At 37.1% G+C, this 27,415-nt stretch overlaps 2 protein-coding genes across 2 annotated transcripts in view; one reads left to right on the top strand and one right to left on the bottom strand.

Annotated features, from left to right (window-relative positions):
- syn2b (synapsin IIb) overlaps positions 1 to 27,415 on the top strand; it is a gene marked incomplete at both ends in the record, with an annotated part of 69,224 nt that overhangs the window by 30,665 nt on the left and 11,144 nt on the right. Inside the window, 4 exons of the mRNA XM_083892503.1 lie at positions 8,474 to 8,531; positions 10,151 to 10,242; positions 14,649 to 14,805; positions 15,093 to 15,182. Of these exons, the coding sequence (XP_083748629.1) occupies positions 8,474 to 8,531; positions 10,151 to 10,242; positions 14,649 to 14,805; positions 15,093 to 15,182 (397 nt within the window). The remainder of the gene's footprint in view (positions 1 to 8,473; positions 8,532 to 10,150; positions 10,243 to 14,648; positions 14,806 to 15,092; positions 15,183 to 27,415) is intronic.
- On the bottom strand, positions 16,047 to 26,709 carry LOC310929682 (metalloproteinase inhibitor 4-like; the record flags this gene model as incomplete). The annotated part of the gene is made up of 5 exons (XM_083892504.1): positions 16,047 to 18,066; positions 18,354 to 18,478; positions 19,212 to 19,326; positions 19,710 to 19,807; positions 26,568 to 26,709. 5 exons carry the CDS (start codon positions 26,707 to 26,709, stop codon positions 17,869 to 17,871), a joined length of 678 nt encoding a protein of 225 aa, XP_083748630.1. The 3' UTR covers positions 16,047 to 17,868.

Here is a 27,415-nt window from a genome sequence, read left to right as displayed (position 1 = left end):
CCCTGATTACGGTGGTTATACTCATCAGCGGAGACTCATTTTCTGATGCAAGTGAGGTCCTTGTGAAATGGAAGACATAACTTTTTTGAATAAAGTCAGCTCACTGTCAAAGTGCATCAGGGCAAATGGATAATTTCCTGAAAATCAAAAATTCATTAAAATGATCAATTAAGACGTTTGCAAATATTTTTGATGGATCCTTGTTCAGGGCGATGCCGGCTATTATGATGGAAAATTTCAAGTCATTCCGAGATACTTTTTGTTTTTGTGAAGAAAGTCAACTCACTGTCAAAGTGCATCAGGACAAATTGATACTTTCCTGAATTTCAAAAATGTATTAAAATTATTCCATAAGAGGTTTTAAAATATTTTCGACGGATCCTTGTTGAGGGCGATGCCGACTATTATGATGGAAAATTTCAAGTCATTCTGAGATACTTTTTGTTTTTGTGAAGAAAGTCAGCTCACTGTCAAAGTGCATCAGGGCAAATGGATAATTTCCTGAATCTCAAAAATGTATTTAAATTATTCCTTAAGAGGTTTTCAAATATTTTCGGCGGGTCCTTGTTCAGGCCAATGCCGGCTATTATGATGGTAAATTTCAAGTCATTCCACGATACTTTTTGTTTTTGTGAAGAAAGTCAGCTCACTGTCAAACTGCATGAGGGCAAATGGCTCATTTCCTGAATTTCAAAAAAAATCATTAAAATTATTCCTTAAGAGGTTTTCAAATATTTTCGACGGATCCTTGTTCAGGGCAATGCCGACTATTATGATAGAAAATTTCAAGTCATTCCGAGATACTTTTTGTTTTTGTGAAGAAAGTCAGCTCACTGTCAAAGTGCATCAGGGCAAATGGATCATTTCCTGAATTTCAAAAATTCATTACAATTATTCCTTAAGAGGTTTTCAAATATTTTTGACGGATCCTTGTTCAGGGCGAGGCAGACTATTATGATGGTAAATTTCAAGTCATTCAGAGATACTTTTTGTTTTTGTGAAGAAAGTCAGCTCACTGTCAAAGTGCATCAGAGCAAATGGATCATTTCCTGAATTTAAAAAAAAATCATTTAAATTATTCCTTAAGAGGTTTTCAAATATTTTCGACGGATCCTTGTTCAGAGCGGTGCTGACTATTAGGATGGAAAATTTCAAGTCATTCCGAGATACTTTTTGTTTTTCTGAAGAAAGTCAGCTCACTGTCAAACTGCATGAGGGCAAATGGATCATTTCCTGAATTTCAAAAAAAATCATTAAAATTATTCCTTAAGAGGTTTTCAAATATTTTTGACGGATCCTTGTTCAGGGCGAGGCAGACTATTATGATGGTAAATTTCAAGTCATTCAGAGATACTTTTTGTTTTTGTGAAGAAAGTCAGCTCACTGTCAAACTGCATGAGGGCAAATGGATCATTTCCTGAATTTCAAAAAAAATCATTAAAATTATTCCTTAAGAGGTTTTCAAATATTTTCGACGGATCCTTGTTCAGGGCGAGGCAGACTATTATGATGGAAAATTTCAAGTCATTCCGAGATACTTTTTGTTTTTGTGAAGAAAGTCAGCTCACTGTCAAAGTGCATCAGGGCAAATGGATCATTTCCTGAATTTCAAAAAAAATCATTAAAATTATTCCTTAAGAGGTTTTCAAATATTTTCGACGGATCCTTGTTCAGGGCGAGGCAGACTATTATGATGGAAAATTTCAAGTCATTCCGAGATACTTTTTGTTTTTGTGAAGAAAGTCAGCTCACTGTCAAACTGCATGAGGGCAAATGGATCATTTCCTGAATTTCAAAAAAAATCATTAAAATTATTCCTTAAGAGGTTTTCAAATATTTTCGACGGATCCTTGTTCAGGGCGAGGCAGACTATTATGATGGAAAATTTCAAGTCATTCCGAGATACTTTTTGTTTTTGTGAAGAAAGTCAGCTCACTGTCAAAGTGCATCAGGGCAAATGGATCATTTCCTGAATTTCAAAAATTCATTAAAATGATCAATTAAGACGTTTGCAAATATTTTTGATGGATCCTTGTTCAGGGCGATGCCGGCTATTATGATGGAAAATTTCAAGTCATTCCGAGATACTTTTTGTTTTTGTGAAGAAAGTCAACTCACTGTCAAAGTGCATCAGGACAAATTGATACTTTCCTGAATTTCAAAAATGTATTAAAATTATTCCTTAAGAGGTTTTAAAATATTTTCGACGGATCCTTGTTGAGGGCGATGCCGACTATTATGATGGAGAATTTCAAGTCATTCTGAGATACTTTTTGTTTTTGTGAAGAAAGTCAGCTCACTGTCAAAGTGCATCAGGGCAAATGGATAATTTCCTGAATCTCAAAAATGTATTTAAATTATTCCTTAAGAGGTTTTCAAATATTTTCGGCGGGTCCTTGTTCAGGCCAATGCCGGCTATTATGATGGTAAATTTCAAGTCATTCCGCGATACTTTTTGTTTTTGTGAAGAAAGTCAGCTCACTGTCAAAGTGCATCAGGGCAAATGGATCATTTCCTGAATTTCAAAAATTCATTAAAATGATCAATTAAGACGTTTGCAAATATTTTTGATGGATCCTTGTTCAGGGCGATGCCGGCTATTATGATGGAAAATTTCAAGTCATTCCGAGATACTTTTTGTTTTTGTGAAGAAAGTCAACTCACTGTCAAAGTGCATCAGGACAAATTGATACTTTCCTGAATTTCAAAAATGTATTAAAATTATTCCTTAAGAGGTTTTAAAATATTTTCGACGGATCCTTGTTGAGGGCGATGCCGACTATTATGATGGAAAATTTCAAGTCATTCTGTGATACTTTTTGTTTTTGTGAAGAAAGTCAGCTCACTGTCAAAGTGCATCAGGGCAAATGGATAATTTCCTGAATCTCAAAAATGTATTTAAATTATTCCTTAAGAGGTTTTCAAATATTTTCGGCGGGTCCTTGTTCAGGCCAATGCCGGCTATTATGATGGTAAATTTCAAGTCATTCCGTGATACTTTTTGTTTTTGTGAAGAAAGTCAGCTCACTGTCAAACTGCATGAGGGCAAATGGCTCATTTCCTGAATTTCAAAAAAAATCATTAAAATTATTCCTTAAGAGGTTTTCAAATATTTTCGACGGATCCTTGTTCAGGGCAATGCCGACTATTATGATGGAAAATTTCAAGTCATTCCGAGATACTTTTTGTTTTTGTGAAGAAAGTCAGCTCACTGTCAAAGTGCATCAGGGCAAATGGATCATTTCCTGAATTTCAAAAAAAATCATTAAAATTATTCCTTAAGAGGTTTTCAAATATTTTTGACGGATCCTTGTTCAGGGCGAGGCAGACTATTATGATGGAAAATTTCAAGTCATTCCGAGATACTTTTTGTTTTTGTGAAGAAAGTCAGCTCACTGTCAAACTGCATGAGGGCAAATGGATCATTTCCTGAATTTCAAAAAAAATCATTAAAATTATTCCTTAAGAGGTTTTCGAATATTTTCGATGGATCCTTGTTCAGGGCGAGGCAGACTATTATGATGGAAAATTTCAAGTCATTCCGAGATACTTTTTGTTTTTGTGAAGAAAGTCAGCTCACTGTCAAAGTGCATCAGGGCAAATGGATCATTTCCTGAATTTCAAAAATTCATTAAAATTATTCCTTAAGAGGTTTTCAAATATTTTCGACGGATCCTTGTTCAGAGCGCTGCTGACTATTAGAATGGAAAATTTCAAGTCATTCCGAGATACTTTTTGTTTTTCTGAAGAAAGTCAGCTCACTGTCAAACTGCATGAGGGCAAATGGATCATTTCCTGAATTTCAAAAAAAATCATTAAAATTATTCCTTAAGAGGTTTTCAAATATTTTCGACGGATCCTTGTTCAGGGCGAGGCAGACTATTATGATGGAAAATTTCAAGTCATTCCGAGATACTTTTTGTTTTTGTGAAGAAAGTCAGCTCACTGTCAAAGTGCATCAGGGCAAATGGATCATTTCCTGAATTTCAAAAAAAATCATTAAAATTATTCCTTAAGAGGTTTTCAAATATTTTCGACGGATCCTTGTTCAGGGCGAGGCAGACTATTATGATGGAAAATTTCAAGTCATTCCGAGATACTTTTTGTTTTTGTGAAGAAAGTCAGCTCACTGTCAAACTGCATGAGGGCAAATGGATCATTTCCTGAATTTCAAAAAAAATCATTAAAATTATTCCTTAAGAGGTTTTCAAATATTTTCGACGGATCCTTGTTCAGGGCGAGGCAGACTATTATGATGGAAAATTTCAAGTCATTCCGAGATACTTTTTGTTTTTGTGAAGAAAGTCAGCTCACTGTCAAAGTGCATCAGGGCAAATGGATCATTTCCTGAATTTCAAAAATTCATTAAAATTATTCCTTAAGAGGTTTTCAAATATTTTCGACGGATCCTTGTTCAGAGCGCTGCTGACTATTAGAATGGAAAATTTCAAGTCATTCCGAGATACTTTTTGTTTTTCTGAAGAAAGTCAGCTCACTGTCAAACTGCATGAGGGCAAATGGATCATTTCCTGAATTTCAAAAAAAATCATTAAAATTATTCCTTAAGAGGTTTTCAAATATTTTCGACGGATCCTTGTTCAGGGCGAGGCAGACTATTATGATGGAAAATTTCAAGTCATTCCGAGATACTTTTTGTTTTTGTGAAGAAAGTCAGCTCACTGTCAAAGTGCATCAGAGCAAATGGATCATTTCCTGAATTCCAAAAAAAATCATTAAAATTATTCCTTAAGAGGTTTTCAAATATTTTCGACGGATCCTTGTTCAGGGCGAGGCCGACTATTAGGGTGGAGATTTTCAAGTCATTCCGAGATACTTTTTGTTTTTGTGAAGAAAGTCAGCTCACTGTCAAAGTGCATCAGAGCAAATGGATAATTTCCTGAATTCCAAAAAAAATAATTTAAATTATTCCTTAATAACATTATAGCTCCAATGTATAATGTCTGTGTAATCCTGGATCCTTGTTCAGGGCGAGGCAGACTATTATGATGGAAAATTTCAAGTCATTCCGAGATACTTTTTGTTTTTGTGAAGAAAGTCAGCTCACTGTCAAAGTGCATCAGGGCAAATGGATAATTTCCTGAATTCCAAAAAAAATCATTTAAATTATTCCTTAAGAGGTTTTCAAATATTTTCGACGGATCCTTGTTCAGGGCGAGGCCGACTATTAGGGTGGAGATTTTCAAGTAATTCCGAGATACTTTTTGTTTTTGTCACCTGGCTGTCAAAGTGCATCAGGGCAAATAGATACTTTCCTCAATTTCAAAAAATCATTGGATACTTTTTGTTTTTGAAAAAAATGGAGAATCAGAAAAGACGGAAGTTTTTGAGATTAAGTCAGTCCATTCGATGAACAATGGCGGTGTGGAATTGTTTCAATCTCGGGTTCATAGCAGATATAAATACCTTGAACACATTTTTAAAGCTCCAATGTATAATGTCTGTGTAAAGGTAAAATAAAAATACTGAAATACTAATGAAAGTACACTAATTTTTTGAAGTGAGTGTATGAGGGCTACAATGATTAATTGATCTAAATCTAATGAACTAATCTAATCATCTAATTTCATAATTGATAAATCAGTTTGAATGTTGCTTCTTAAATGTTCATTTTCTCTGGTTTCTTTGTTCAATATAACAAAAAAATCATAAAACAATCATTTTAATCTGTGAAGATATTTGAGAATTTCCAGATGTGGTAAACACCAATCAACATTTTCTGACATTTCATTGACCAAAAGATAAATAATCATCCATATCCCTAGATTACACACTTACAAACATGGGTCATATATTCAGTTTTTGCTTACTGTAAATGTAACACACTCTGCCGTACAGAAAGACGACGCTCTGCTGTGCCACCCTTCAAAACTAATTACAACGCTCGGCTCATGAGCACTTTTGTCCCGTTCGTCTTCCCCCTGACATTCACCCACTACTCTGATTCACATTTTCAAATGGTGCCGTGTTTTGCGATGTGACAGCTGCGTTATGCTTTTTAACGGAAATTAAATGGGGGGAGCTACATCAGCACAGCCTTTCAGTAGATCACGAGCCTGTAATTGTCTATTACGGTGTTTGTCTGACACCCCGTGTCTCTGTATGTTGTTTTGCATTGTGCACTGTAGTAGATACTGAAACACGAGCTGAATGTGGAGCCTCGTTTGCTCCTGCACATGTTCAGTAGTGCGCTTGGATATGCTTTTTTTTATGATTATGATGATGTGCGAAACTGTAATTTAAATTCTCTACTAAAGCTGCACTGAATGGTGTGTTTATAACAGAGTGATGATGTTTGGTTCAGGTTCAGATGAACATCAAGCGGCGTTTTTTTGCACTACATAGTACCGCCTCGCCTCGACTCTACACGGTTTAGTTGGTTTTCCATTGCGATACAGTACCTAGTCCTCAACGTGGGCGGAGTCATCATAGCACGGCTGCATGAAACTGCCGTGACATTGTTGCATACGCGACGCACAAAAACGAGTGACTTGTAAAGAAGTTTTCGATGTAACTGAATCATTAGAGTTAATTAAGATTTGTTCACTACTTTTTCCATGACCGGAGCACAGACTACAGGGTTTGTGATGCGGCTCGCGATCGCGAAATACACCAGATCTCTATGTTTAATGATGAGATTTTAGATATTTTTCTTTGCTCAATGTAGCCATGTAACCCATGTTTTCAGGATTGTTGAGTCTTTTTAACTGAGCTACAGTTCCGCCTTGTTCTTGTGCCTCATCAGTGCACGGCAGTCGCCTCGGCTCCCCTGTAAGCAGGTACTAAGGTACTATCGCTAATGGAAAATCAAAGTGTGTTCAACCACCTGTCTTTTACAGAAATAATAAACGCGAACACACGTACACCCTAATCAACTTTAACCTTCCAAGAGTGCTGAAAAAAAGACTGCTGTACTGCTGTAATTTTTACTGTCACTAATTTTTTGCTTGTGTTCCCATTGAGAACCACTGCGTTGTACCCTCAAGAGTGTTCCTCTCACAGATGGTATGATCCTAATGAACCAAACTAACGAGCCAGATGCTTCTGTGCTGTACTGCACAAAAAAAAAAAAAAAATGCTATGAGGTTATAAGGAAAGAATCTTTTAATGCACATTTTGATTTGTGGTTTGAGAAGAGCAACCATGTTTACACTATACACAGTATTATTATAGGGCAGATTGGGGTGCATAAGAAAGAATATGGTTTCAAGGGGGGGATAAATGTTATGTCAAGGACCTGCAGATATTTTGAGTCGAGCTATTTTTGCAGTATTTTGCAGATATACTGTGTACTGTAATGTCGTGTGCAGCTAATTCTTATTTTTGAATATCCTGTTGTAAGGCTGGGAAGACGTGCAGTGCGTATCATTCTGACATGGACCACGGGAGTTGTTTTGGAGGCCATCACATACACATACAGTATATGGAATTAATTAAATAAAGCTCAAAAGGGAGTTAACGAAGGGATGCTTGGATCTGATGGGAGAAAACCAGGTGTTTCCTGTTTTCTTGAGTGTGGGAGCGCCAACACACGTGCTGCTATTGTCACATTTGTTTGTCAAGCATTGGAAATGTATGTTCAAAAGGTAAAAAAGAGCACGAGTACATCAGTCTAGGATGTGACGATGATGTCAGACAGGCTTTAAAATGTGCGGTTATGGGAAAACGGGGGCAGGGTTTTCTGGGATTCAGCTCTGTCCAAACTGATACCAGCCCGGTAAATAAAACAGTACATGCTTCACTGAAACTATTCCAAATTACACCTAGAGCTGAAAGATCTTGGGTTTTTTTTTTATCAGCCACATTATCAAGTCCCAGGGTCTGTGATTTAATGCACCTAGAGTGTTGTGCACAAATCAAATCAGTTTTGTTTGCATAACACCACATCACAACATAATTATCTCAAAGCACATACAGCAAAGACCTTTCAGAGTGCAACATCCTGAGCATTTTGTCTGTTTGTGTTTCAGCTGGCAGTGTGTATGTGTATGTGTTTGTCTCCTTCTCTCAGTGTGTGTGTGTTTGCTGGCAATTTACGTCTGCATCACTTTTGATGTGAGATAGCAACCAAGATATTAAGAAGTCGACATCAGTCCGGGCTGTTATTGGGCACATTCATCATTCAAACTGCAGGACGGCAGCAGAGTTGCAGGGTTAATTAGATTCTAATGTCACCGCCCGCTGACAGACATGAATTGCAAAGTTCAGCTCAGACATCACTGCTTTGCTGTATCTCTCTTTCTTTTTTTAAGCTGTTCTGAAATTATCATTAGGCAGCAAGTCTCCCCCCCATAGCTGAGAAAGTTTGTGTCATGTCATGAACAGACAGTGCTCATGCAGGCGTCCATTTTCTCTTTTTATTTGATCCATGGGGAGCGTCATATCCAGTAGAGGGCAGCACAGACAGCTGGTAATTAGTCTGAATCTCTTCTTTCTTGCCTTTTTTTGTTCCCAGGGCCAAAGTGTTCAGGGGAAAGAAGGTCCTTGGAGACTACGACATCAGAGTGGAGCAGGTATGATATCGTTAGAATCATATTATCTTTCACAGAGGGGGGAAAAGGGGAAGAGCACAGAGGTGAAAGTGGACTGACCTCATATTAAGATGTCTGAAATGAAAATGGTTATAGTTAAATTTATAAAGAAGAACATTTCTTTGCAATAAGCTCAATAATGTGCTTTTGCTTAATTGTCGCCGGTCACATATCACATTGTACAGCACATTATACTGTATGTGCTGCATGGTGGTTACAGTATAATGAGGTCACACTGTATTTGCTCTTAACTTCCCACTTGAGTGAGTTCAGAATCTCCATGCATCTATAAAGTGGCTCTAAAGTTGTCACTGATATTAATGATTTTGATATTATATAGTCTAATGATACGGTGGAGTATAAGGGCCAAACAAAAAGAAAAAAAAAAGATTTCAAGATTAATAATATTAATCTTGAAAGATTTTTTTTACGGCTTTATTCTCATATTGCGACTTTATTCTCGTTATATTAAGATTTTATTCTCATGAGATTACGACTTTGTTCTCATAATATTACGATTTTATTCTCGTTATAATGCGATTTTATTCTCATGAGATTACAAATCTATTCTCGTCATATTACAACTTTATTTTTGTAATTACGACTATTATTCACATAATATTACGACTTTATTCTTGTTAAATTACGATTTTATTCTCGTTATAATGCAATTTTATTCTCGCTATAATGCGATTTTATTCTCATGAGATTACAAAATTATTCTCGTCATGTTACGTCTTTATTTTTGTAATATTACGACTTTATTCTTGTACTATTACAACTTTATTCTCATAATGTCGCAACTTTATCCTCCTGATATTACAACTTTTTTGTCATAATGTTACAAGTTTATTATTATTGTGACCCCGAAAGAAATCAGTTCCAAACCCATCACCTCATACAGAGTCATTTTCAAATTTTTATTTTTTATTATTTTGTAATTATTGTTTATTATTATAGTATTACAAAGGCAAAGACATTTTGTTAAAGGTGTACATTTAAATCTGGAATTTCCTATCCTCGTATCATAGCGGTGTTACCAGTCATAACAGCCTGTATATAAGGTGAACCTCAGAAGCAGCTCTCCCTTTTCTCTGGTTACTGCGTTTGAAATGACTAGACTCTGTGATGCCACTGAGCAGAGTTTCACACCTAATAGATGTTGACAGTTAAATTACAACCCCCAAGTCTCACCACAGAAGCAAAAAATAGACTCTGGAGGAAACGGGAGTCGGTCGGCAGCTATGAGTCACAGAGAAATCCTCTCTTATTTGCAACCACACCACCAACCACCAACCACATAGCATGTAGGTTTTTTACTCCAGATTGACAATATGGTTTATGTTTATAAAATAAATACAAGCTGCAGGAGTGCCAAAGTCTTTCTCCTCATCTCATTTTACTGGCTTTCTCACAGTAAAAGTGACTCTAGCGAGGGGAAAATATCTCTTTCTGCTTCTTTGGTATTATGACCTGTTTCAGTTAGGATCCCTTCACTAAATACATGTGTATGTTTGACTGTTGTATTTCATATTTAATGCAATTTCTTGATATTCCATCTGCGCTTCAACCGTCCCATGTCCCTTTTCCCTTCCTCACAGGCCGAGTTCTCTGAGGTCAACCTCGTCTCGCACTCAAATGGAACCTGTAACGTGGACATGCTGGTCATCAGGAGCGGGACCAAAGTGGTCAGGTTAGCATCACAGACACACACACACACACACACACACACACACACACACACACACACACACACACACACACACAGACACAGAGGTAAAATGTGTTTTTTAAAAAGGTTGATGCATCCTCAGCTGCCACTCACTCTGTCCGACTATATACTCGTTAGTTAGTTGGTGAAAAATGTCTCTTAAGATGTTTGATGACGATATAAAAGCATGAATATCAAATCAGATTGTTGAAGTGCTTTTTATTTCTTTGCAAAGAGCGAGAGAGTCGAGATGGACCAACACCTCAGAGGCAAAGTCAAAAGTGGCTCTTAAGACACAGAGAAGAAAGAAACACACTTTTATAGCCGATTCTCACGTCACAAACTTATCTGTGTAGCGCACAAAAGGCCAACCTGTGAAAGGAGAAATACGGCCTTGGGTCACAGTTGCGCGTGGGCATTATCCAGGTTGGTGTGAATGTTTAGACTGAAAGTTATTATAATAATAATGATAAACTTTATTTATATAGCACCTTTCATACAAGGATTGCAGCTCAAAGTGCTTCAAAATAAAGTTTTATAAAGTAGTTTTTAAGTCTTCTTTTAAAAATATCGAGTGAGCTGGCTTCCCCGATATCTAAGGGCAGTGTTATTTGCGGTACATAGCTAACAATTTATACACTACTTTATTCCATCACCAAATATTTACATATTTACAGTATGAAACTCCCACAAACTTGTATATAAAACCCCAACAAACGTATATATAAAACCCATCTATGAATTATATTTATGTTCACTTTACTACCATGATACTCATGAACATAATCCCAGTTTGTAGGATAAAAACACAGACACTGTGTTCAAAGCGTTGCTTGATGAGCCAAAGCCATTTCAATGAGATGAGGCAGAGAATCCTTTGAATGGTTTTTGCTAAAACCTCTGATTTGTGGGAGAAAAAACAGGGTGGAGACACATTAGCCACATCACAGACAGACTGGCACAGTTTACACAGCACATACATACAAACATGTGAATGCACTGTCAAGCGCACAATAACACAAACAAACTCGCACACACCACAAAACCCACACAGGCACCAGTTTCCCAGCCACAGACTGACAGTGAGACAGTGACTCCCACTGCTCACCAGGAAGCAAAACCAGCAGGAAGCAAAAGACAGCAGCGTCAGACTGAGAATCAGCGTCTCTGTCTGTTATTATGGTTTATGAGAGGCTGCTCCGGAAAAAAGAGATCACACACAAACATACACTCAGCAGTCTTCTGCTGCAGCCTGATGTCATGCACAATGATGAGGCAAACTCTGATTTATATTCATTGAAGTCAAAGCAGCGATGCTGCGAAAAAAGATATGAGTCTTATGTCTTTGTGAGTACAAGATGGAGAAAACTTTGAAGTTCATTCATCGGTATTGCAGTGCAAATCTATGGAAGAGTATGAGGGCCACATGTAGAAAAAAATTAATAAATCAATTCTGAGAGAAAAGTCAGAATTATGAGGGGAAAAGTCAGAATTATGAGGGGAAAAGTCAGAATTATGAGGAAAAAGTCAGAATTATGAGAAACTAAATCTGAATTCTGAGGAAAAAATTTCTGAATTCTGATATTAAAGTCAGAATTCCAAGAAAAAAAGTAAGGATTATGAGATTAAAGTCAGAATTATGAGGAAAAAAGTCAGAATTATGAGAAAAAAGTCAGAATTATGAGAAACAAAATCAGAATTCTGAGGAAAAAACATCAAAACTAATGAGGAAAAAAAAGTTAGAATTCTGAAATTAGTAAGAATAATGAGATTAAAGTCAGAATAATGAGGGTAAAGTCAGAATACTGAGATTAAAGTCAGAATTATCAGATTAAAGTCGGAATTATGAGAAACAAAACAGAATTCTGAGATTAAAGTCAGAATTTTGATTTTGTTTCTGATAAAAAGTCAGAATTATGAGGAAAAAAAGTAAGAATTCTGACTTTAATCTCAGAATTCATGCTGGTTTATTTATTTTTTACATCTGTGCATACTTGGAAAACTATCTGTTCACACATGAACACGCCAAAGAAAAAAACTACTTTTTTTTTTATCTTTCTTGCTTCCTAAAGACGACAATATTTTCAGTTCTCTCTCATCATCAGTTGTTTTAACATTACTTTTTGGTGAAGAACAAAGTGGAAACGGTGTAAAATACAAAGTGAGTGCCTTTTAGGACGACCATGCCAATGCTGGCACGACTGATCCTGAATATTCAACTCTGGAGGCGAGACCATGCTGATCTTCACTGTCTGCTGTCTGTAATGAAGTGATTACAGTGGCATTAATTGCTGTGTTCTCCCCCGACCAGAGTCTTTTTTAGTGTCTCGGAGTGTCTGATTAGTATTCTCAGTGCATAAAGAGCTGGTGGTGGTGGTCACTCTCTGTGCCAGAGTTTTCTCTCTCTCTCTGTCTCTGTGTGTCTGCGTCTCTTTTCTTTCTCTCACTGATCTCTACATCTCTTTTACTCTCTACTTTCCCCCTCATATTTCCTCACTCTCTCCGAGAGACAACGGAGTTGGATCCACAAATGTATAAAGAAAGTATTTAAAAAAGGAAATTATAAGGTTGTTATAGAAACTGGAAAATATGAGTTTACACAAGGAGCTATTTTCAAATTCTCCTCCATTTTACTTCATCTGAATGTTGTAATCCTGCAGTTCAAGCCACAGCTGAAAATTCCCTGGGGATTAATAATATATTCTGGTTTTGGTTATGTTTAGTTAAGTTATGGTTCTCACTCTCATTCATGTATCTTTAGAGGTTTTGCTGTATGCAAACTAGTTAATTTGAAGACGTTTCACCTCTCGTGGCTTTTTTTTATGGTTGATTCGAAATTGGAAACCACAACCACTGAGCTCTGTCATCTTGGTGACAATAATAAACATCTAGTACTGTTCGTACTTTCATAAAACACTCATTGTTGTTAAGAAATTGGAAAGTAAAAAAATAACCTTGTTGACCCATACATCAAACAAAACCCCCCTACCAATGTACAAATGGGAATCATATTGATCATTGACTGAAAAGGTGTGAGGATTAAGAGATTAGCATCAACATTTATTTATATGCATTATGTTTTTTATTTGCTTATCATAAAATACTCACGTTAACACACCTAGAGCACCAAATTGTGCGCATAAAAAGCTACAAAAATGAAAATGAAGCTATAAAAATTGTACAAAATTGCCGCGTTTTTTTCATGATGCATCAAAAAATAGTGATCTGAATGGGTTTCAATGAGCACACTTTTATGCGTAGGTGTGTTAGTGCGAGTGCTTAAGTTCACTTTGTTTTGCAATAAAAAATAAAACATACATTGAAAAACATGAGAAAATGCACAACCTGGCATAGATTTTTAACAATATGCATTACAAATGGATACAATATTGTAGAAATAAAAAGCCAAAAATGTGTCTTTAAGGGTTAAAATATTGGAAATAGGGGTTGAAATAGTGACGTTCTCGCAGAGCGCCAGCAAGTTATATTCTTTTATTAAATTTACTTTATTATCTTTTGTTTCAGTCTCAATGATGCTGTAAAATGATAAATGATATGAAGTTGTAGAGTGTAAGTAGTCGTGACATTTTAATTATGCACAAGTGTTAGGTTAATTACCCACTTCAGGCTTCAGGTACCACCAGATTCATGTGTTTAGCATCTAAGAAAAAAAAAAAAGTAATTCCTCTGTCATGTGACTTGGCAAACTGCACGGATGATACTTTACACTGTAAAATACAAGTAGACGCAACATTAAAACCAGTTATCCTTGACTATTTAAATGATGCAGCTGATCAGTGTACAGTTCACTCTTTCTTTAAATTGGCTGTGTGTGTTTTTAATCTCTACTGCACAAACTAAAAATGACTGGTTGCTCTGGTGACATCCAAAGTAGAAACACTATATTTAGAGTTAATCAAAACACATTCAGTGACATTAACTGTGAAAATGCCTCTTGGATAACGATGACCTGGATGAATGAGAATCGACACAGATAAAGTGGGTGTTCTCGGAAAACATGGAGGGCCGCGTTCTTTTAAACATGTGAGGATAATGAGGAAGGAGGTAATAAAAGGATGTTCATAATAGCAGCTAAATCATCATTAAAACAGCGGACATGTTTCAACCGCAGATCCCATCAGGGATTAATAACTAACAACACAGTTATTTCCTTACCTGTATCACAATAACAGCCATAACAATAACAACAATGAGCATAATCAGAAATGGTCACACGACTATGATAATTATATATTATACCGTATAATAATGTCTAAAAGCAGCTGCAGGCACCATATGCTTCATTTTCATGTTATCATGACTCTGATTTGACACTATGAGGGTTAATGGTCATTGTTGTTGTGTTTATTTTATTTCTCACTCGGCAGGTCTTTCAAGCCCGACTTCGTGTTGGTGCGTCAGCACGCCTTCAGCATGACCCAGAACGAGGACTTCAGGAACCTGATCATCGGTCTGCAGTACGCCGGCGTCGCCTCGGTCAACTCTCTGGACTCCATCTACAACCTATGTGACAAACCTTGGGCCGTAAGTGCAGCGAGTTTTCAGCTCCGCTAATGAACAAGAAACGCTAAAAAAAAAAAAACACACACTGTGTTTTATTGATGACTGTGGCCCTGCAGGTGGATGTGGAATAAAATGGTTTGTTGGTTTTAAAGATCATTTGGAGCATTGTTGTGATGTTTTATGGATAAACCTTTGAGCGCACGAGCGCAATTAAAACGCAGTAACGTTGATGTTGTTCTACATTATTCCATCACATTGATTCATTAGCAGTAAATTCATTTTCTCTCTGTCGGTTTTTTTCTCTGCAGTTTTCTCAGCTGATCAATAATCAGAAGAGGCTCGGCTCAGATAAGTTCCCTCTCATTGATCAGACTTTCTACCCCAACTACAAAGACATGGTGAGAATATTTACATTTTTTGTTTTCACACAGCAAAGTCACGTATATCTTACTGTACATGTCAGATTTTCAGCAACACAGAATATGCTGTATATACTGTACACACTGTAGTGTGTGTGTTCGTGATAAAATAAGAAATTCTGTAACACATTATATTAAGGAACGCATATTCACCATTAACTAGGTGCTTACTAACATATATAAGTCGCATACTAGCCCTTTATTAGTAATTATTAAGCCCCTTATACTACATTATTCTACCTGTATTGTGACGTGATTTAACATTTTTCCCAAATAAGGGGTAACATGATTAACATTTACTAATTAAGGTCTAGTATGCGACTTATATGCATGTTTCAGCAACGCAGAATATGCTGTATATACTGTACACACTGTAGTGTGTGTGTTCGTGATAAAATAAGAAATTATGTAGCACATTATATTAAGGAACGCATATACACCATTAACTAGGTGCTTACTAACATATATAAGTCGCATACTAGCCCTTTATTAGTAATTATTAAGCCCCTTATACTACATTATTCTACCTGTATTGTGATGTGATTTAACATTTTTCCCAAATAAGGGGTAACATGATTAACATTTACTAATAAAGGTCTAGTATGCGACTTATATGCATGTTAGTAAGCACCTAGCTCATGGTGAATATGATTCCTTAATAGTGTTAAAAGTGTTAGAATAGATTGTCTCTATTCTTCAATGTCTCAAATGCCCTGAGGTATTTTAACACATCAGTGCTACCAAAGTATTTAATGGAATTAGGTTGACATTAATATTTTGAAAAATATAATCTGTCCTCTTTGTCAACACATGAAAAGAAATAAGAGTCGGTGACACTCCTCGTCCCACTGAGACATTTTATATACAATATTTTTTGGTACATGGAAATAGAAAACTCTATTTAGACAGAAACGGAAACATAAATACAATACAATGCTCAATATAAAACAAAAAAAAAACATGAAATAGTTATAGATAGCACTTTACTAAAGCCATACAGTTTGAACACATTATGATCCGAAACTATTTTATCATTGATTACGACCCAATATGTAATTTGACATATCGGCCAATGCATGAAAAAAATAAATAATGTATTTTAATCCGTATGACTTTAACGAAGTAATTCATCAAGAAGACAGGGATCAATTCAGATTTTGGGGTCGTTATGTTCTTTCTTTCTTTTTTTAATCATAATATGAAATAACAGGGATTAAAAATAGCACTCAAATCCAGGGATGCAAACTCGACGTGGATGAGAAAAAGTGTGAGAACAGGACGGGTGAGTGAATAATTCATGCGTTTGCTGCTCTTAACAGCTGTTTGATCTATTAAAACACACAGCTCGTGTAGGATATAACGACTTCTAACAGGAAAAACTGGCACACAGTAATAACTATACAGCTACAGTTTTCCTTCTGGAGCGACGTAATGTGGCTGTTCATTTAAACTACGTCATAAGGGATGTTTCCATGTAGCTAAAATAGCTCAACCGCCGTCCTAATGCGTGTGCTTCGTGTACAATTACACTGTTAACATTGATTACACTATTAGTCCTGGTTATGTTATTTCAGCAGTTAAAGAAAAATGAAATAATCTGTGGTTAATGGGGAGAATTTATGTCGTAAAAGCATTACTTCCTGTTTACTGCTGTATCAGCAAAACTAGAATTAAACAACCACGCGGTGCAATTTGAGTTTGTTAAGTAAAATGTTTTGCAACTGGAGGAGTTTTGTCATGTTTGCATCCCTGTCGATCATTAATTACAGGTCATTTATGAAGCGTTATCTCTCTTATTGTCTGTTTTTGCCAATGTTTTTCCCTCCCTGCTCTGGGACTTAAACCACTTCCTGTTGTTCGTAGGAAGCTAAAAGAGTGAATTGAACCTTGTCCTGTTACATCATTTGGGGCTTCTACGTAGAGGTGGCAGTGCTGTTGGATTAGATTGTTTGTTTGTTTTTGCACATGAAGGGAACTAAAAAATACAAACACACACACACAAAAATCACTACATAAAAAATGTATATGCCGTAAGACGAGATCTACTTTGCTTTTTTTTAATGTTTAATCTCACTAAAGTACAATATTTACAGTCTCAGATATGTGAGAGCTCAAACTATTGTGATTTTTTTTAAAAGGACAAGGATTATGGTCATGTGTGGGGAATGTACAGTGTTGCCCTGTCTGTGTATATATATGTACAGAGCAGTTTCATTTGCATTGAACAGTTATTTGATGATACACATGGCAGTGCTGCAGTCTACCTGCATAATCTATGCAGATAAGATGTAATGTATGGGGTATTTTATACAGTAACTTCCTTACATTCTTTCAGTGAAGGTAGAGCCTAAAGTGCTACGTAACGTTTTGTAAGCCATGCGTGGAAAGAAAAAGGAGGTTCTCAATTTGTACCGACAGACCCTCAGAGATGAGACATTATATATTAATCAGCAGTGGATGGTCTTATTGTTTTTCTGTGGCAAACACTGAGGGAAAGTGACTCAGAGGACTGCTGAAAACGTGTCCTAGCCTTGTTGTAGAAGCCTCTGCTAAAAGAGGCTCAGTGGTGGTGATTTAAGCTCCCCCTTTTGAATGTAAAATAAAATCGGCCAATTTTGTTTAAGTGAAGACGTTACATCTGAGTTACAGGGGTCAAATGTGTAGGTCAGGGATCGGTTATGTCCAGGAAGTCCTTCTCAGGTGGAGGTCCACCCCGGTACCAGCTACAGGTCGTGTCAGAGCGCCGGATGCAGGCGTACTGCCGAGCCTGCTCCCCGTTAAGGCTGTTATCCAACAGCCAGTCAGTCCACAAGCACTCGTTGTCTCCTGTGGATGCACACGGCACTGTGTAACACGTGTTGATCTGAGGAGAGAAGAGTTTTTGATTTATTCTCTTGCTCATTCGCACGTCTTATTATTTAAGTCTGGCCACCCGTGAGCCATGACGAGGAGTTAGAGCTGGTGTGAAGACATTTAATTTGTGTCTCCGTGGACATTTTGTTATGTCAGGGACAGAGCAAGAGTGAGATGAGAAGACTCTGTTCCGCACGCGGACCTCATCTCGCATGCATGCATTTTCCAAGACTGATTGGCGAAAGGGAGGAGAAATAAATATGTATGAACAAAAAAGATGAAACAGTCCTTACTCACCCTGCATTCGCAGCCCATCTGGTATCTGTAGTTGAGATTCTTTTTCTGCGACAGTGATAAGTTGTCCCACGATTCCACCAAGTCACATTGGCCAATAGAAATCCTCCCGTCGCTCCACATGCTCCCTGATTTGAGACAAGACGAAACATCATACGCATCTTAGGAACTACACTACCGTTCAAAAGTTTGGGGTAACTTAGAAATGTCCTTATTTTTTAAGGAAAAACATTTTTTTTCAATGAATATAACATTAAATGAATCAGAAATACACTCTATACATTGTTAATGTGGTAAACGACTATTCTAGCTGCAAACATCTGGTTTTTAATGGAATATGTACATAGGTGAATAGAGGCCCATTTCCAGTGTTCTAATGGTACATTGTGTTTGCAAATCGCGTTAGAAGGCTATTGGATGATTAGAAAACCATTGAAAACCCTTGTGCAATGATGTTATCACAGCTGAAAACAGTTTTGCTGGCTCTTTGACGAAAGGGCAAAATTATTATTTTGCATAAAAATCATTATTTTGTAATCTCGTCAATGTCTTGACTATATTTTCGATATATTTTGCAACTCTTTTGATTAATAAAAGTGTGAATTGTAATAGAAAACACAAACAAATTGTATAGGTGACCCCAAACTTTTGAACAGTAGTGTATAATTTTGGTTTTCTTGTCAATTACATGAGAGGATAGCTGGTATGTGATGCACTTTTTGTATAGATTTAAATAAATGTGCACTAAAACACCTACAAGTAGCATCATCGAGATGGTAAAAGTTTCTGTTTCCTCATCTGACCCTCAGCAATATAGTTGATAAAGCCTGAATGTGGAGCTGTTCTGTTACATGACTATACCTGAAAGAAGATACCCTGCTTTATTGTTGGAGTCCAGTTTGACTCCGCACAGTGAGGAGAAGACTGGAGTGTACACATACTGGATGTCCTTGGCCTTGTCGAAACCTTTGAACATCTGAAAAACCAAAGAAATACACAAATGACAAATACGTGGAGAGTTGGGCTGCAATAAAAAGTATATCACCGTATACAGTAATGTGGCAGCAATGTAACCTTGAGTAACGATTGGACGAGAACAACTTTTCTTTACAAGACTTTTAATGCCGCAGTCATAAATGGATATTAAATCCACTCCAAAATGTCGAAATATAATTGGTTTACTGTTGAACGCGCTCATCATTTTGGATATTTACAAAGTTAAATCCATTACTTGTTGTGTCATATTTCATCCAGGCAAACCCTTGCACATTTACTACTATACACACACATATAACACAGCATAAACAAGAGTGATGTACGACTGCACCAGCGTCTACTATAAATGCCCTGAGATCCCACCTTGATCATTTTGATTTCATACTGGATCATCTTCATGTAAGGTGAGGAGCTGTTGCTAGGTGACACAATCTTCTCTCCGGAGATTTTTGCCCTGATCACTGCCAAAAAAAAACATTAAAAAAAACAACACAACATAAAGAAGGTAGGATTAAAATTGATTGATTTAACAAGTGAAAAGCAAGCGGGCGAGACAAGATGGGATGGTAAATTACACCCCAGAGACGAGAGAGAACATTGTGATTTATGTTTACTGACAGGTTTTATCTTCTCCCTGGTTCCTAACAAAGGTAGGATGGATGGATGGATGGATAGTTTCTAGTTTGGTAGCTCACAAGCTACCTAGGTTGTTAACTAGATAGATAGATAGATAGATAGATAGATAGATAGATAGATAGATAGATAGATAGATAGATAGATAGATAGATAGATAGATAGATAGATAGATAGATAGATAGATAGATAGATAGATAGATAGATAGATAGATAGATAGATAGATTCCAGTTTGGTAGCTCGCAAGCTAACTAGCAAGATGGATAGATAGATTCTAGTTTGGTAGCTCACAAGCTAACTAGGTTGTTAACTAGATAGATAGATAGATAGATAGATAGATAGATAGATAGATAGATAGATAGATAGATAGATAGATAGATAGATAGATAGATAGATAGATAGATAGATAGATAGATAGATTCTAGTTTGGTAGCTCGCAAGCTAACTAGCAAGATGGATAGATAGATTCTAGTTTGGTAGCTCACAAGCTAACTAGGTTGTTAACTAGATAGATAGATAGATAGATAGATAGATAGATAGATAGATAGATAGATAGATAGATAGATAGATAGATAGATAGATAGATAGATAGATAGATAGATAGATAGATAGATAGATTCTAGTTTGGTAGCTCGCAAGCTAACTAGCAAGATGGATAGATAGATTCTAGTTTGGTAGCTCGCAAGCTAAGTAGCGAGATAGATAGATTGATAGATTCATTCTAGTTTCGTAGCTCGCAGGCTAACTAGCTTGCTAACTAGATAGATAGATAGATAGATAGATAGATAGATAGATAGATAGATAGATAGATAGATAGATAGATAGATAGATAGATAGATAGATAGATAGATAGATAGATAGATAGATAGATAGATAGATTCCAGTTTGGTAGCTTGCAAGCTAACTAGATAGATAGATAGATAGATAGATAGATAGATAGATAGATAGATAGATAGATAGATAGATAGATAGATAGATAGATTGATAGATTGATAGATAGATTGATTGATTGATTGATTGATTGATTGATTGATTCTAGTTTGGTAGCTCGCAAGCTAAGTAGCGAGATAGATAGATTGATAGATTCATTCTAGTTTCGTAGCTCGCAAGCTAACTAGCTTGCTAACTAGATAGATAGATAGATAGATAGATAGATAGATAGATAGATAGATAGATAGATAGATAGATAGATAGATAGATAGATAGATAGATAGATAGATAGATAGATTCCAGTTTGGTAGCTTGAAAGCTAACTAGATAGATAGATAGATAGATAGATAGATAGATAGATAGATAGATAGATAGATAGATAGATAGATAGATAGATAGATAGATAGATTCTAGTTTGGTAGCTCGCAAGCTAACTAGCAAGATGGATAGATCGATTCTAGTTTGGTAGCTCGCAAGCTAACTAGCAAGATGGATAGATTCTAGTTTGGTAGCTCGCAAGCTAACTAGCTTGCTAGATAGATAGATAGATAGATAGATAGATAGATAGATAGATAGATAGATAGATAGATAGATAGATAGATAGATAGATAGATAGATAGATAAGCAGTAGCAGCTCCTCTAACTAGTGATACAGGATGTGTCCCCCTCTCCTCTCGGTGAAATCAAAACCCACATGGAATGACAAGTAGCTTTCTGCTACTTAACTGAACAAACACAGACACGCATACATGCAGGACACTGCGTTGAATTCCACTCCTTTGTGCAGGCGAAAACCAAAACAAAGCATTATCCCTAACCCTGAACCACAACCGGTTAATGCCTAACCCTGACCTTAACCTTAACCTTAACTACACTTCGCATCTTAGCCGTAACTTAAGCCAGAGCCTGAAATTGATCTCCTCTGGTCAACTGACACAGACGAGGCCAGTGTTCATGACAGAGAAAGTACATGACCGATTACTAAAGCCAAGCCAAAGTGATCATCACAACATGTTATCCCACATTCTAAATCAAGTACAAGGGTAAAACTGTCAGGTAATTGGTCTGTGGTTGGATGGACCAGGATGTCAAGTCTCGTTAAGAGATTCATTCTAATCAAAATATTACTGACTTTATAGGAGTTTTATTTACCCAGGCCACAGAATAATATAACATAACATTGTGTTTTTATTTCCCCTGCTAACAGACCTATGAAAAAGTTGCACTTATATCACACTGTGAAGTGGTAAATTCAGTTCTACTGTAAAATATTCCCCCTTTAAAACGTACATTGTCTGCTGCAGCTGAATAAATCAGGCATAATAAGAGCACAAGTCTTTCAGCCTCTGCTCAGTCGCACACAGCTGCAGTAATACTCTGAAAAGCAGTGGTGCCATAGCAAAGTATTGCACAACATACTGTACTCATGAAGTCAGGGTTCAACTATGGAAATATCACCACGTTATTATAACCCACATAAAGAATATTATTATGATCTCTACGTCCTGTTTTGCCATTTCCTTTCTTGCAAGACGAAACAAACGCGGCGAGAGAGAGAGAAACAGTAGAAGAGGCAGATATTTTTGCTCGTGACCTTGTTGCCGTGAAAGTAAAAGAGTAAAGCTACAGGATTAATGAGAGGGAGAGAACGTGTGACCTGGCACCCCCCTCCTCTTCTAACCCACTCACCCTCTCATACAGCTAAGAAAACCACCCCCTTGTTTTTGCTCCCCACTCATCACATAACTACACCACGGTTTTTGTGTGCTGGTAAGAGGAGGAGGAGCTCAGTGTGGTCTGTGAAATTGGTTCAGGAGGAAAAAAAGAAGAGACTTTTTTTTTTCTTTTTTTCTCTCCTCCTTCTGTTTGTTTGTTGAACACACCATACGAGGGAAAGGCAGTGCTACGAAAAGAGAAAGTGTGAATGTGGATGAATAAGGCACGGTTTACTGAGAAGAAATCGTCTCGAGTCGTAAAATCCTAAAAAAGTGCAAGCAACGACCTACAACAGGAGACATGACAGCATGAATACAGTATAAACTGTGATCTAGTTAGTGAGTAATTCTATAATACTTTGTTATTGTCCGACCTCTGAAGGACACATCTGTCTGTAAACAACAACACACGTAGCTGTGACATTTCATGCAGGCATGGTTCAATCTGCAATTTTTAGCTGTTTGTAATTCCCATTTTGTGTTTTATTTAGATGGAAATATTTAATTTTTGTTCACAGCTGCAGTGAGAAATTACTCTGCAGACTGAGTTACATGTTCTACATAGAGTAAACGCTTCAAAAACTGTGTAATATTAGGCTGAAGAAGTATTAACCCTAACCCTTTTCCATAACCCTAGTTAATAAAACAATAAGCACATTTAGTTTCAATCTGCTAATTAGGTTTGATAATCTTTTTTCTTTTCTTTTTTAACCATACACTTTCACTTTCTTCCAAAATTTCAAGGTAGCTTAGCATTAAAAAAAAATAATAATAATAATCAGGGAGTTATAAGTGTAAGTATATTGCATTTTTCTTTTCTCCTGCTTTCATTTTTTATTTGTGCTAAACTAAACTCATGACTTCACTTGTTGAGTTTTCTTTGGTCATTGGTCATTTTCCAGTCATATTATCATGCTGCCTTTGCTTAAATGTCAGTATTTTGGTGTGCATGTCATGTGTCGAGATAAAACACATGTATTTAAGTAGATTAAGTTAAATTAGCTGAGCCATTTGGATGGCCTGTTAATAATAAATAATATGCTGAGGCAAAACAGTACGCGGTATCACTGCAACTTGTAAGAGAGCAAGATAACAGGATTTGCTGTAGCCAACGAGCCAAATATGGAATTTTTATAGTACAGCAGATCAGTGGTTTTAATCATTTATTAATGCAAAATCTGCTCTTTGCCAGATGAAACTGAAAAAAGCTCTGAATGATCACTGCATGGATTTGGACATTTTGGTTACTTTGGACATTTGAGTCAGATTCTCCGAAATGTTTACCCCCTAACATAAGTAGACCGTTTTGAACCGATCGTGTTCATTTACCGACTCGCTTCCCGTGCGTGCATCTGTGCAACAAACAGGAATCAACACAGACACAGCCAAAGTGACCGCACATGTGCCTCACGGCTACATAACCAAAGAAATATTGCAAACTTGTACCATGAGAACTGATGTAGTAAGTAACTTCCCCCCTCCCAGATGAATCGGCACCCTTGTCATGCTCACAAAGCTGGACTGTCAGCGGGCTTTCACACTGATATTGTTAGTATGCAGCCCATTAGACCAAGCCTATAGACATGGAAATGAAGTAGGAAGACCGAGGGAAAGAAAGAGAGAGATGGATTAGACTGTGTTGGCATGGCCTGGCCTCCGTCCAGCGCACATGCACGCACTCACACACACATCTGAAATACGCGCCCACGGCCAGGGAATCGTCCAAGGTTTGTCCAGATGGGATATTACTCAGATGTACAGCTTTATTCAAGCGACTCAACAACTCTGACAACACTGTCAGGTCAACGAGAGGCCGCCACCAGTCAATAAGACAAGCGGGACAGTGAAACCACCACATGAGAAGGTTTAGGAGATTTGTTCGTTGAAAAGACAGAAATGTTGCTTCTTACCAGCAACGGGACGACTCATTTGAAGTTTAAAACTTTACTCAAACATTCAAACTTTTTGTTTTACTGCATGAAACTGCAGCTTTTGGATTGTTGGTTTTACACAGAGGTAAAGAAAATGGAGTTTGTCTCTTCTAACCAAGGACAGCTGATTTTGTTAATAGCATAACTTATTGCACCTCATTTAAATAAGACTAGAACTAGCTGTTGCGTGAACTTTATTACAGTATGACATTGGACAATTGAAGATCAGTTATTTCGTTTTGACATACCCTTGTTTGGATGCGTACTTGGACGTACAACAGCGGATATGAATGTCATGAGATGTCTGGTTTATTGTTTTTATTTTTCAGACTGTCTTTTTCACACACAGGCTTTGAGTTTGAGGACAAATAACGAATTTAAAGGTAATATAAAGTTAGCTGAAGCAGTGACTATGCTGGTGTTTCCTTAGGCAAGCATTATGTTGTACTCTAAAGGATGGAAATCCAAAATGGACTCTGGATTTTTAATCTTTAAAAATTATTAAGTAACCCTTCGTGCTCACGTGGCATGGATCTGTGCCGCACGCGCACCCTCTGTAAATTGCCGTGGGAATAATACACAACTCCTTATATGGACATCCTGGGGGTGTGTGTGTTTATAGGTCACACCTTCAGTCTTTTTAAAAAAACATGGTTTTTTTTGTCTTCTTATGTGTTGTTGAGTCAAAGATATGATTCGTTTTATATTGTTTTCGTGTTTTTTTTAAACTGGAAGTAGTGTTAATTGCAAACTTTGAACTGTGACATTTTCCCAATTTCCCAAATTCAATCCAATTTAAAACAGTTTTGAGTACTTTTTGTTTAGATGTGTTTACATAATTGGTGAAAATGAAGAAAAAAATATCCGATTACCTATAGCTTGTGCTGAAAAAAGGACATTGTTATAGCCTCTGTATACATTTTAACATAGTAATGGGGGGAAAAAGCAGGGTTCATTTAGGTTGTAAGCTACTTAAGCAAAAATCATTAATTTAATACAGAAATTTTACTCTTCATAAACCTTATAGGTTTTTTACTTATGCATTTCTAGAGGATGTTGCCAGAGCTTGCGTGATGTGATGGAATAGTATTTGTTCAGTAGAGATTAACCAGTCAGAAACAAATGTGCGGTCAAACCAGTAAGATTCACACGTGTGCATGTCATCATAGACCAGTACGTCTCATATCTTTGCATTGAAACTCATTCTCACTCTGAATATGTCTTTCATTGAACAAAATTGAATAATCAAACTTGCGTCTCATTCATGAGCCTCTGCATGTGATACTGTCCTCAAAAACATTGCCCTAAATAGGCCATTGTGTTCCCATAACCCAGATCTAACTGGGGTAATGGAGGTTTTGAAAACAGGTCTCTGCTTCCAATTTTTTTTTTTTTAAGCCACATTATTTGCAAAGACGAAGTCGAAGGAGCAGACACTCTCGGAAAAAAATCTGAAGCGAGACGTGGACCAATTAGAAAATAAAGATTTAAATCAAAGCAATTTCTTTCTTCTTCTATTTTTTACGCTCTCCCTCCTCCCTCTCTTGCACTCTCCCCCTGCTGGAGTGTAACCTTTGACAGGAGCACATACACCAGCTTTCCACAGTCTGGAGCCAAGTGCTCAAAGTCAGAGCAGAGTGTTGGTTTTGGCCTGTGCTAAGACAAGAAAGAAGTGGATGATGGGGGGGCGGGGGGGATGAGAGGGGGACAGGAGGGGGACGGACACACAGACAGATAGAAAGCAGGCCACTTTGTTTGTAGTTTGTTTTTATATGCAAGACAATCCCGATTTTATAAATTAGAAAACTAAAATCTAATATCAGGTCTTTTAGCTGTCAGTCATGCATTAAAAAAACTAAAGAAAGAAATTTAGTATAGTAGTGAAATTTAATATAATTCTTGCCTATTTTACCTGGAAAAAAAAAGGCTGCCCTGAACCTGAATTATTATATTTTTAACTTTTACCCCCCGAGTCAGCCCAAGATAATAACACATCCTGTTAATAACTTACCTATTTCGGCGCTGCAGAACAGCTGCTGTGGGTGCGCTGGGTGGCAGCTACATCCCTCCACTGCCTCCTCTAATCCTGCACCAAGCAGAAGAAGCACCCAGAGCCCCAGACACCCAGCACTCCGCTCCCGGGACATGGCCATAACAACTCTGGCTTCCCCTCTGTGACTCAGCTTCACTGCTGCTCGATCAATTCTCCCCGCAGCCTCTTCTGGTCCCGTTAAGTTCCCGTTGCAGATGAGACGGTCGAGTAGAGAAAGTAGTAAGATGACCTCTGTTGAACTGAAATTCAGCTGTGGATAGAAACGTTTTGTTTTTTTGTTTGTTTTTTTTAATGAGATTAAAAATACTCGTCTGAATTCAAGCTGGAGGAAATAACATGAAGATTAGGCTGCTGCCATTCTCTCTCCCCTCTCTCTCTGTCTCTGACAACACACGGAGAAACTTACAATAGTTGGATCCCCTCTCACTCTGGTCTTGAATGCTGAGAGGGTCGCACACAGGGAGCCTGTTATGTACTCAACAATTTAGGGACAGCCTCCTTGAACACAGGAAAGAAAACTTCACATCCTTTGCCTCCTCTGCTGCCCTTTTATGATGTTCTCTCTCTTTCTCCTTCTAGAGGCTGCTGCTGGTTTTGAAGGTTAGGTTAGGTTAGGTTAGCTGAGGTCTGCTCATTTAAATCAGGCTTGAAATCATTATCCCTTTAAGGTACTACTCAACCATTTGGTCGACCACACTTTAAGTCACTATATCTCATTGAAAAATGCATCAAACTGAACTCACTAACACTTAATGTGACTTGTTTTGAATGTTGTACTTTATTAATTATGCAAACCAGGTTTATTA

Source organism: Microchirus variegatus (assembly GCF_963457635.1).
Source record: "Microchirus variegatus genome assembly, chromosome: 7".
Taxonomy (NCBI): domain Eukaryota; kingdom Metazoa; phylum Chordata; class Actinopteri; order Pleuronectiformes; family Soleidae; genus Microchirus; species Microchirus variegatus.
The sequence above is the reverse complement of the archived record's forward strand: the minus strand, read 5'-3'. Positions and strand labels throughout refer to the sequence as shown.